General features: G+C 47.0%; 1 protein-coding gene across 4 annotated transcripts; it reads right to left on the bottom strand.

Moving 5' to 3' along the window:
• Nucleotides 1-9: 9 nt before the first annotated feature.
• On the bottom strand, nucleotides 10-11,709 carry PPP1R26 (protein phosphatase 1 regulatory subunit 26). 4 transcript variants are annotated; one of them, XM_065853542.2, is made up of 4 exons: nucleotides 11,511-11,709; nucleotides 4,687-8,781; nucleotides 1,562-1,684; nucleotides 10-285 (listed from the first exon to the last, which is right to left on the bottom strand). In XM_065853542.2, the coding sequence occupies exons 2-4, from the start codon at nucleotides 8,718-8,720 to the stop codon at nucleotides 237-239; spliced, it is 4,206 nt and encodes a 1,401-aa protein (XP_065709614.1). In that variant the 5' UTR covers nucleotides 8,721-8,781; nucleotides 11,511-11,709; the 3' UTR covers nucleotides 10-236. The 4 variants fall into 4 exon arrangements, with proteins under 4 accessions (XP_065709614.1, XP_071673306.1, XP_065709617.1 ...); XM_071817205.1 differs by lacking the exon at nucleotides 11,511-11,709 and adding an exon at nucleotides 9,620-9,734; XM_065853545.2 differs by lacking the exon at nucleotides 1,562-1,684 and having other exon boundaries at nucleotides 11-285; nucleotides 11,511-11,708.
• Between the last annotated feature and the right edge of the window lie 460 nt (nucleotides 11,710-12,169).

Genomic DNA, 12,169 nt, shown 5'->3' with positions numbered 1-12,169 from the left:
CACTTGGTATCTGTGCTAAAGGGAAAACCTCAGCACGTTTTGCTTAAAAACTGGTCAGCCTGTTTATGGATGAGGAATGGTCCTGCCTTACATGTAAAACATACCGATAATAGATATTAAAAATGAGTGTACTACTATGTTTGCTAAGCAGAAATGGGCCTGAAAAGTTAACTTTTAAAATATTTAACACATGAAAAGAAACAAGCAACTTGCTATCATTCACTGCTATTCTTCTATTAGGCTCTAGGCAATACCTCGAGCTTCTCATAACTTCCCTTTCTGCTCCTGAAATGAAAAATAACAAAGCGCAGAATTAATACAAACAGTTGTGACAATTTAATGTATATTCTTTTATCCACAGATTTTTCTGTAGGTGGAATAATTTAGGGGTAAGACTATCTCCTAAAAATATACGTTTAGTGGCTTTTGTCACGTTTTCCACCTGTTTTCATGCTACCATCTAAAAACACCCACTTCTTTTCTTCCTTTCACTAATTCCTTTCCTTTTTGTTTTACTTTTGAACTGAAACCAGCTCTTTTGAACAGCTTCGCACACCATGTACATCACCCTCATACAGCCTGGATCCTGAGATGATGGACAAATTCAAAACATCGCCCTAAAGATGTCACATTTACCACAGAGAATCTACCCCAAAGTCTTTCTACTCTGTATTTTGAAGGTATTTTCACACTTGCAGATAACATTCCGTGAGGCTGCACTATCAAACCAAGGCAAGCTGCAGCTCTTAAAGGTTTGAAAAATACACATTAATAAAAGGAATGGCAATGGCGATGGTGTGTTCCTTCCTTGCATGAAACATGTCAAAACACATGTTCCTAAAATAGCAGCAAAGAAATGCTTATAAAAAATAAAGGTAGTTCTTGTGGTACCCTGAGGATCCTTGGAGATTGTCCTTCCTGAGCACAGGAATAAAATCAAACCTAAAACACTGTACCTATTTTCAAAGTCCCCAGTGAGCCCAGACTTACCTGAGCATGGTATTGCAGTCAGGATGCTCTAAGTTACCAACAGCCATTAGAAAATATACCAAGGAGTTTAATAACTTAACATCCAAATGAGCAGGCGTCTTGGTTTTGGCTCAAGATTTCTGATTGAAAAAAACAAATCATTGTGCATTTAAAAAAATATAAACCAGCACTCATTTTTTAAAAGGGGTAACTTATTTAGATGCTTGAGCAGACCTGAGGTCATGGCTCCATGCATGCATCTACTGCAATACATAAAGGATCAAATTCATCACTCAGGAAGGCTGAATTTATGGAAAAAATAACTTGTTCTGGGTCCAGAAAAACTATCACTGGAGTGCTGCAAAGGGCCAGGAGGGCTGGATGGATCAACAGTCAGAAAACAAAAGCTTTTCCATTTTGGTACCATGTCCATCAAGACTCAGCCTTCTGAGATCCGCACTCCAGTCCCCAGCCTTGTACCGCACACGTGAGACTCTCACTCATTCATTTATTCTCTTCCATTGCCAAGTCTTGAAAACTCATTTGTTGAGACCACAGGTGACCGGGAAGACTGAGAGGTAGAAAGAAATACCTGTAGTATATTGCCAGAGGAACACCAAGGGTGGTAGGATGGTTTGTGTATGGGAAGAGCTGTCTCCCTTCCCTCCCAACCTCCTGGTCTTCTAGAACCTCATGCTCGGTGTCACAACGTCCCCTGTGAGCAAGAAAGCACGTTCATCCTGCCCCTGCACCATCGAGGGCCCCCAGACCCAGCACCACCCCCTTGGACGGTGGGGCAGGAAGGATTGTGAGCTCGTCCTGGATGATCCCACGCTACAGCGGACGCCGTTTAGAGATACACGGAGTTGTTTCCACATGGATCACAGCTCTGCCTCAAAAACAAGGAACCCCTTTTGCTGCTAACAGAAAGGGACAAGGCAAGGAGAGACTGCGCCTCTTGATGACAAACACCAGGAAAGAAAACTGCTGTTAAGGTTTTGCTAAAACAACAAGCAGCGTTCCCACCCCCCAGAATACACACAACTCTTTTTTGCCTACGTACTTTGTAGATTCTGCTTCTTCATTTTTTTATTATGAAGAACAACATCCCCTTAAACAGCCACGTCTTTAATTATGATCTGGATCCTGTTGCATGGTCACAAGGAAGTCTGAAGACAGGCTCAGACTGGGTGGCCGGAGACAACAGGAGACAAGAGCAGTAGGTGACCCCAGATCCCGTCCCCAGGTTCGGGTAACGCAGACGCTGTGATCGCCTTCAAGGGCAACATCCTTCGCTCACAATGTTCCTGGCACAAGCTACTTACATCTTCCAGCTACAGTGAAAAATAGGTAACACAGAAATACTACAGACGATGACACAAACCATAGAAGGACTCTGGTTTCACGGTCCATGGTCAGAATCCCATTTATTAAACATTATAAACTTACCAATGTACACGGTTTCCTATATACAAATCAAGTTTATCAATTTTAAAAAGTGCCATTCGAAAGTAGGTTTTATTTAAAGCACAAGGTAATGGGAGTTGCATCTCAACTGAAAGTGAATCAGCTCACGAGTAGCACTGAGAACACAGACACATCGACAGGGGCACGAGACACATTTTAAGTCTTAATGCTGATTTACTGAAAACTTTGAGGAGAAACATTCAGCTTATTTTATACAAACAGTACAGTGCTTCCATCATCTCTATTCAAATTAAGTATACAGTTTAATCCTTTTAAAGCAAGGTACTCCGAAAACTTCTATTTTAAAATACCAGCCTATTCACCTATTCCAAACAAAAGGCCCAAATCCTGCAACTGAATCAAGGCAGACAAAAACAAACGCCTGTGCAGACCGAGTGCAGGCACACGAGCTAAGTAAAAACCACTTTCCCAAGGTATCCTACCACAAAAATGAGATGATCTAGCACACTGATCTCTTCAACAAACCAACCAACCCACCCAAGGGCTATAAAGAGTTGGCCGGACAGCGAGAAATGTCAAGTGACCACTATAAACATGTTTAAATGTAACTGCACAACAGTATAAACACACAGAGGATGTTGGTTTGTCTTTTTTCTCTACATGCCACAGTTACTTGTTCTACTCTACGCTATGCCCTAGTTTGCCAATATTCGGCGAACGCCATCACACCGGGGATCTCTCATGCGACAGTGGATCCGTTCTTGGCTGGTTTTGCTGCGTTTTGCAGCATTAAGGCTGCGGGCAGACTGCTGAGCGACGACAAAAAGTGAGACTGAGGGGGAGTTTGGCTGAGAGAAGTTCTGGAGAAGACCAGATAAAGGGAATATTGGATCAATTCACAGGGACAAGATGTAAGGACAAACTACTCAAGGACTTTGCTACACACAAATGAAAAGGAAAGAACTACCCAACCTGCTTAAATTCACACTTTGTGGATTTTTCAGTGAAACCAGCAGCAGGGCACTTTTTTGGTGATTTAAACACGCTACTTCAATCCCATTTAAAGTTAGTACAAATAAAAATATAGTAGTGAAAAATTGCTTTATTCTGGCTGCTGGAAACGGAGGCAGAGGAAGAACCACCAGTATGAAAGAACAGTGCTGAAAAGATCCTTGGCGTTTACAGGAGGGACTTCCTACAGCAAATCTAGCTTTGTTCTATTGCACAAAACCTGTAAATGAGAAGAAAAGTTCACAGAAATGTAACATTTTAGAAACCACTTTTGAAAAAGGAAAGTAAGGGCACTCGATTCAAGAAAGTTCGTTCAGGAAACCAAAAGCCATCTCTGGGGAGCTGCAGGGCATCAAAATCAGACTTGAGGATAATGAGGAATCTTTTTCAGCCTTGCAGGCCCAAGAGTTCATCAAACTAGAGATATCCACAGAAATTGTGTTGTCTGAACACACACACACACACACACACACACACACACACACACGCTCCTTCACTTTTCTTGAACTGCAAATGTGCTTGGAATCATCTGCTAGTGGGAGGTTTCCAGTATTAAAAGGTCCTTTCAGCAGCTGCCAAGATCGCTTTACATGGGACGTGCTGACAGACTGATCCGACTTCATTTACCTGAATGTGCATTTGTATCTTCGAGGAGGGATCTGCGCACCTGAATGTGCATTTGTATCTTCGAGGAGGGATCTCTGCACCTCCAACTGCGCCGAGTTCTGCTCAACGGAACTCACCCAACGTCCCCGAGGTGGGAGAACTGAGGCCCCAGCATGAAATCACTATATAGGATTGTCCTAAGGCAGCTCGAATGTGAACAGGTGTCAGATAATCCGCTTCGAAACCACGGTATTGCTACCAAATGCTGTGTTTTCCTCGGATCTCTTCACAGATTGCCAAATACATTCTGTGCGCAAACAGGTTTCCTTTTGATGTACGATTAGAGGCCTTATAATTTAAAGTGTGATTAGCCAGTATCTTATCTACAGTAACTACAGCATCCTGTAGTAATGCAAGCCCTAAAAATCATTATAAAAAAATATTTCCTTAGAGCGCTTTAAATAATTTACAAAATTCTACAAAAACTAGGTATGTTTATCCATGATATCCCTGTTAAATAGAAGCATTTTTCACATTAGCGTGTTTATGATATACAGATATCAGCATCTCCCACTGTCTCTCCTTTCATAGCTCAAGTTTTATCAAGGTAATTACAACGATAGCTATTTTTCTAAAAAGACTGATACTGTAGAAAAAAAGAAGTGTACTTACATATTTGAAAGCTTTCCTTTCAAGAGGGAATCTGGGCAGTGCCCTGCAGGTACGGCAGAGCATTTTGCAAAGGTTTTGTCTAAAACTTCCTGCCCTTGGTCCACTTCACCAGCAGTTTCCCTATCCTGCAGGACAGGGATTTTTCCTTCCAAACTGGTGCTGGATACCTGAATTTCCTCCTGCCTCTCACTGTCCTGGCAGATAACTTTTTCCTTCTTAATGCACATCTGCATACTGGTATTTGTACATGTTCCTCCACTAGTTCTATCCATGGCTACTGCTGTCACATTGAGTGTTTGCAGTGGGCAACCTAAACTTGGATCTGGCCTCCTGTCCTGCTGGGTATCCTCTCCCTTGCTGCACACACGTACGCTCTGCTGAGATGTGTCTCTGCTCATTTTATCTGCTTTTACCACCGCCATACCGTGCTCAGGGCGTGGGGGATCTAAATTTGAATTGGCCCAGCTGCCTTTGTGGCTATCTCCTTCCTCGATCCACATCTGTATGCTCTCAGCTTCGGATGTTCCTCCCCAAACCTTATCTGCTTTTACTGCTGCTACACTCCGTTCCTGTGAGGGGAGACTCACGTGTGAATGTGACTGATCTCCCGAAGCACCAGCCCTTCTGCAACCCCCTGCTCCCTCTTTGATATACAAAGGAGCAGCTTCCAGACTTTCACAGGTTTCTGCTACATGGGGACTCAACACTTCCACAGGGAGCTTCTGAGCAGAACTGGATTCTTTTGTCGCTGTCGTGCTCTCCCCACTAAATTCACCTTTCGGCAAGGGGGCTCCTCTTCCCTGGTTAAGTCTGTCAGTGTCCTGGGAAGCCACCTCTGCTCCTAACGCACTGCTCTGGGCGAGCAAACACTCTGCTTTCTGCCTTTTGTTCAAAAGCAGGGATTTTTTCCTGTCCCGAGCATATTTTAGACCTGCAATAAATTTACTTGAAATTTTTAGATGGAAGGTGTTCTTTCTTTTAGCTCGAGACTTTGCATTCATTGCTTTTTGCACTTTACGACCTTCATTTTTGCTGGTTTTAGGTGGAAGCATTTTCTGCTCGGGCTCTGTAGGAGGGACATCGTTTTTACCCATTGCGTTTCCGGCCAACTCACCACCAGCAACACCTTTAACCTCCACCGCTCCTTGCTTAGCTTTCGACCGGCCAGTAGTATGAACATTCTCTGCAGAGGAAGCAGATTTCCCACTGCCATGTAAAATTGCACTTTTCCCTTCCGTTCTCTGAGAGTTCTTCAACTCATCAGTTTGCTGAGACATCTCAGTCTTTTTACCCTGGCCCAGCATGAGGTCAAGCTCATTTTCAACCAGCTGTTGCTTTGCTTTTCCTTTATTAGCAGCTGGTTTGGTCACGCTCAACAGGTCCAGAGTGACATCATCTTTTTGCATCTCTGAATTGCCTGCGGTGTCTTTAGCTTTTTCTGCCAAAAACTTCCTAATTTCTTGCTCGATGCTGTCATCGCTGTCCACTGAGCTGCTGTCATCGGCGTCTGATGCAGCTGTGAAAGCACATTTTCTATTTTTAGCTATCCGCAGGTTATTCTGGTTTGAAATTGGTTTCGGTTTATATCCTTTTTTAAGCTGTAGGTTAAACTCTAAGTTTTTCACGGTTTCTGGTTTTTCATTGGTAAGTTTGACACTCGTGTTGTCTGGAGGGTTTCTGATTGCATTCTCTTTCACAGCTTTTCTAGGTTTTGAGAAGCAGCTTTTCAGTAGCATGGGGTTTTTACATTTCCACTCGTTTTGTTGGAGGCTACTGAATTCATCTAGCAGCTGAGTTTCGGTCTCGCTAAATCTGACTCTCTTCTTGCACTGAGACTTCTGGTCCTTGGATTTCTTCTTTAATTTTCTTTTAGACCGTAAAAGGTCCTTGATAGCGCTATCAAGGTCCTCATCACTATCGAGAGAACTGCTCTCATCATCCGAACCATCCCGCTCCTGCGTTTGGATGGTATTTTTCATAAGCTTTCCTGTGCTACTCTGAACCTGGATGAAAGGGTTTACAGGGTCCAAGGCCACACATCCCGATAATTCGGAAGCTGCCGGCTGCTGCTGCCGAGTCTCTTTGCTGCCCAGCCTTTGAGCATCGCAGAGTTCCGCAGGGCTGCTCAGGGCACATCCCTCTTGGAGCACAGGAAATCTGGAATGGTTACCTGGCTGGAAAAGTCCCGTCTCCCGCTGTTCAGGTGGTTTTGATGCGCCTTGTTTTGCTATCCTTCCTTCCCTTTTCAGTCTCCTCTTCTGACTCAGTGATAGCTTCAGTGTTTTGGGAAGAGAAGGCTCAAGGGTACTGGTAAGGCTGTTTTGCTCAGAAGGCAAAGGCATCTGGATGGAGTGTGCCAGGCTGGGAGGCTTTGTTCCGAGGCTTTCCGACTGTGCTTTCAGAGCCAAAAAAGCCCTGATTTCTTGCTCTATACTGTCATCGCTGTCCACAAGGCTGCTGTCGCTTTCACAGCGGGAGGACGAGAGAAGCTGGGGAGAAAAGAAGGAGTCTGCGGCCAGTGATTTGCTGTCACTTCCCATTTGGGATGGCATGATTGTTTTGGAAATATCGAGGATAGCTTCCGCACACATGAGTTCTGCAGATGTGTCTGCTCTGCAAGAGGCCTGCAACGTGAGCTCGCAAGCAGCGATCTTGTTTCCCGGAGGTGCAAAGTGCCTGGCTTTTTTCAGTGGTTTAAACAGCTTGTTAAATTCATTGCTGGTGCTTTCTAATTCTGTTGACTTTGAATTAATTTCTTTTCTCTTGCTGCCGATACGGCTTTTATGGATTTCTGGTGAGGCACTTTTTGTTGAGCTAATCGTCAGGCTCGCAGAAATGTCCGCCATACCCTTTGTGTCGAGTTGTTCCCTCTGCAAAGGCACAGGGGCTGCTGCATGACCTGCCTCTTTCCTGATTTTCTCCAGCTGATAAAGCTGAATGGCTTCTTCTATACCATCATCGCTGCTCGAGTCAGACGCGTGCACGCTCTCGTTGATCAGCGCTCCCCTCGTCCCCCAGTAATTAGCTCCACTTTCTTCATTTCGCTCTGCTAACCAGGGCTGGCTGGCAGTGGCCATTTCTAGATACGCTTGGTTCGCTTGCCTGAAATCACTGGGCTGTTCCTGGGTTTTCGACTGCAAACACTTGGGCTGCGCGCTGGTTTTCTGTAGCTGGGGATGGTGTCTCAAGAGGAGCGCATTACAGCCTTGCTTTATAGCACCACAGTTTGGTTGGTTTGTTGTTTCTTTGTTGCATTTTAAGACAGCTCTCACATGGGAGTCTTTCTTATCCTCCCCGATTACACATTTACTTGATTCTTGCTGCTTCTTCTCATTCAGGAACTGCACTATTTCAGCCTGTATGCTCTGTTCAAAAGAGTCATCGCTGCTGATGCTCTGAGGGGAAGCAGGCTGCAGCCTTTTACCAATTCCCAGGTGGTCAGACAGGTACTCTTCAGAGAGCACGTCAGCTTTAAAGTTCACGGGGAGAAGGTTACCAGCCATTTTGTTCTGGGAGAATTCTCTCTTAAACCCTTTGTCTCCGCTTACATTCTCAGAACACTCTGCATTCCTTTGCAAGGACTGGTCACTTTTGCTTTTTGCTTTCAAGTACTCTTGAATGGCTTCCTCGATACCTCGGTCAACAGAATCGTCGCTATCAGAATCGAGCAAGAGAGTCCCAAACCCCACGTTCTCTTCCACTTCGGTGTCGTCCAAATCTGCGGGGCATCCACACTTGGTATATTGAGGATGCTTCTGTAGCAACGTGGTGTTAGATGTGACTCTGTTACTAGTGCCCTTTTCTCCCTTTTGTTTCTTCTGCATAATACAATCATACTCATTGTTCATACCCAGGGGAGACTCTTGACTTTGCAGGTTGTTTATGATCATTTGCACTTTCGCACTTACAGAGGTTCTAGTGACGTCCCCTTCAGCGTCAGAGAAGCAAACGGGGTATCTACAATTCCTCGCAGCTCCAAAGGACTCCCATTTTGTCTGAAGAGCTACCAAACGAGAAGCATTCATAAGGAACATTCTAGCAGACAACAGCCAAGTCCACAATGGAACCGTTTTTCAGACTGGCCTCTCTTCCATCCTATAACAAGAAAATAAAAGAGTAAATTATTTCCTATTAGGCGTCTACCTTCTACAAGTTCCATGTAATAATACTGTAACATAAATTGTAACTTATTAACGCTCAGGCTTACTGTGCCAGATAATCACAAGAGTTACTCCTCTGCTTCACTTTAAGGGGTAAATCAGTCACTAGTGCCATTAAGGATAAGACACAGCACTCGTCATCTGTGGTTTCCAGTATTTTCTGGCACAACCATAACCCAGTTCAGGTAATTACCTTCGTTTCCAAAACTCTCCCTGCCCTTTCCACTGAAGGTCGCACTCTCTTTTGCATACGTTCCTAAATAACCACGTACTGTCAAGACACACAGAGAATATTTCAATGCACAGGCATGTGCCATCCCCTCCCGCACTAAAATGGTCTTAGTATTTTTGAAACGAACTTGCGGCAAAAGAAGAAAAACAACTTTAAGGGAATCTCATAATAAAGTGGAATTGGTGGGAGTGGAGAAGCCTGCAAAATATTCTGCTCCCTATGTTTCCTTTGGCATAATTGACCTTTTTTAAAGAACTCCTGCCATGCATAGCTCAGCTTTTCAGTTTTGCAAGGAAAACAATGTTGGCTATGTCCGCACGGTCTATAATGGGCGGATGTGAAGGGAGCTTGCCCACGATCCGAGATGGTGGAACACAAAGCAACTCTTATTCAAAGGGCAGAGAAACTGTGTTAGCGCAATGCCTGAGCTCACCCGCTACCCCAGACAGCAAGTTCTGCCTTGGCATGAAACACACACAACTGAGGCACTTGGGGCAGCCCAAAGAGAAGGAAAAGGAGATTATTTCTCTCCTAAACGCACCATAACCCCGAGACATCAGTCATTCTGGTCTCACTGCAGGGTACAAGCTCCCGGTAATCACAAATCTTTTGGAGTTTGCAACAGCAGGATGAAGACTACAAACTATTCTTTGTATTATAGTAGAAAACCCAACAAGCGAAGCCCTGTTTTGTGGAATAGTGAAAAACGCCGTCCCGAAAACGACACAGAACACCCCAAAGAGTTCACAACTTCACGCAGTCCCACGAGGGCTGGAGGTTTCACCCACAGCATTATTTGGTGGGATCCAAGCTGACACAAAGCACACAGCAACCCCAACAAAAGGCTGTAGCGGTTGAGCGGTTCTTCAAGCTCAATTCCAAATCTCCTGTGCAAACCCAGCGAACCCTGCTTGCAGCCCGGCACTGGACTCTACCGACTTACAGCTGCTGCCTTCGAATCCTTTCTGACCTTGCCCTTGTCAATGATTGCCTAGTTCTGGTTTGAAATTAATCACTGCCTATAAATACTTTAAAGAATTAATGATTCTAAACTTAGCATATTTATTTGCTGCTGAGAATAAAACAGACAACCAGGGAAGACAACTCCTTGCCGCTTTTAGAAAGATCACAGTAACGTTACATTTAACACGACGAAAGCTTTTGTCAAAATTATTCTGGGATGTGTGCTAAGGAAGCAGTTTTAATGGCATCTTGTGAGTAGACCAGAATATTCTTAGAATATTATTGACCAAAGGAGAGCCGCCCTGAACACGCCTGACATGATGTCCATGGGGCGGTTTGCTCTGAACGTATCACCAATAATGCTTTTGCTTTTTGCTGTTTCTCTGCTGCAAAACATCTCAGCAGAAATACATTTTTCAACAACCCAAGCTCTGGCCATCCATTTCCCATTTTCTTTTCCTCAGTGCCAATTCCTTTCCAAACACCGTTCCTGCTGAATTGAAGTGTAGCGATCGATAACACCCCTTCTGGGATGCAACCTGGAGCAACCCAGCACATGCTGTTTTCATTTACACCTTTTAGTCAACGGAAGGTACTTTAGACTGACTTGTGCTCTACACATACCAAAACACCAAGGTTTTCCCGACCGTTCATGCATTTGGCCATGAAATAACCCCAAGGCGTCCCACCAGCAACCACTCCGCTGGTTGGAACCCCGACTTTCAGAAACACGTGAACGAACTGACAGTTTCTACAAGAGCCTCCAACGCATCTACTGGGGCGACAATACATTTAAAACATCTTTTTTCCTCCTTGTGATAAGCAGCTAACGATCAAAAAGACAGAAATTAGAATACCTAATTATCCTGAAGAAATGCAATTAACGCACTTAAGCTCCCAGCTTCATTTTAAAATAAATAAATAAACCAACTTACTCGCTATTAACCCATTTCCACAGTTCCCAGGAAAGGGGCAGGTGCCTTCGTTACCCCACGCTGGGATTGCGGTTGCACCCAGGGGTGCGGGTTCTGAGGGGGCACCCACCTGGGGACACCCACAGAGGCTGTGTGAGGGGACACCCGCTTCACTGGGCACCCATGGAGGGTGTGTGGGGGGACACCCAAGGGCACCTGGTGAGGTGCGATATGAGGGGACCCCCACCTGGGGACACCCTCCTGCGGGGGGGTGTCCTCCGGAGCTCTGTGAGGGGAAACCAGCGGACACCCACCCGGGGGGCACCCACCGAGGGTGACTGAGGGGACACCCACCCGTGGGGGCCGCCTGGAAGCGGCGTACGCGGAGCCACCGCCGCGGGGCGCCCCGCCCGCCGGGCCCTGCCCGCGCCGCCATGGCTCCCCCTTCCCGCCTTCCGCCGCCCTCGGCCGCGCCGGGCCCGGACCCGGGCCTGGGCCTCCGCCTCGGCGGGGCCCCGCGGTACCGCACCGCCCGCCCGCCCCCCCTGCGCTCACCTGCCGCCGCCGCGGGGGGAGGCCGAGAGGGGAAGGTGATGGTGACGCCGGTGCCCGGTCCCGGGGCGCGCCGCTCCGCTCCGCCGGGCTCCGCTCCGCCGCTGCCCGCCGCGCTGGTGCAGGGGCGGGCGGCGCTTCCTTCCCTGCCCCCGGGGAGCGGGAGGCATGCGCCGCAGGGCTCCGCCGGAGAGGCGGGGGCGACTGCCCGGCCCTCCGCGGCCGCCGGCGCTGCCAGCGGGAGCGGCGGGGCGGGGAGAGGCCGGGCCGGGCGGCCCCGCCGCCGGGGCACAAAGGCAGGCGCGGCCGCTCCGCTGGAGCCCGGGAGCCGGCGCGGAGGGGAGGGAGGGAGGGACAGACGGACGGATGAAGGCTGGAGCCCGGGTAGCGATTGATGGAGGAAGGGGAGCCCCGCTGGCTCTGCGGAGCCGGGGCCTTTTGTAGAGCCGGGGCGAGATTTGGGTCGAAACGTCGATCCTCGAATGCTCTGTTTGAAAACACAGGCACTGGGTGTTTGCAGCGTTTGCTTTTGAGACAAGAGTCGAGTACAACGCACAGGAGAATAATTCACGCTCCCTTTGGGGTGGGGAAAACTCAAAACACCAGCAAAGTGCACCGCTGGCTGTCCCAAACCCGAAGTTTGGGGAACCAAAATGAGAAGT

Source organism: Patagioenas fasciata, chromosome 20 (assembly GCF_037038585.1).
Source record: "Patagioenas fasciata isolate bPatFas1 chromosome 20, bPatFas1.hap1, whole genome shotgun sequence".
NCBI classification, from domain to species: Eukaryota; Metazoa; Chordata; class Aves; order Columbiformes; family Columbidae; genus Patagioenas; species Patagioenas fasciata.
This window is presented reverse-complemented; position numbering and strand designations above follow the sequence as displayed.

What these genes read in the sequence shown, in the direction of transcription:
- PPP1R26 (XM_065853542.2), bottom strand. Translation starts at nt 8,720, where the DNA reads ATGTTCCTTATGAATGCTTCTCGTTTGGTAGCTCTTCAGACAAAATGG. An exon ending in AAAGGAAAGCTTTCAAATAT is followed by an intron (nt 1,685 to 4,686) that starts GTAAGTACACTT and finishes TCTTGCTCACAG; the next exon opens with GGGACGTTGTGACACCGAGC. An exon ending in CCTCTGGCAATATACTACAG is followed by an intron (nt 286 to 1,561) that starts GTATTTCTTTCT and finishes TTTTCATTTCAG; the next exon opens with GAGCAGAAAGGGAAGTTATG.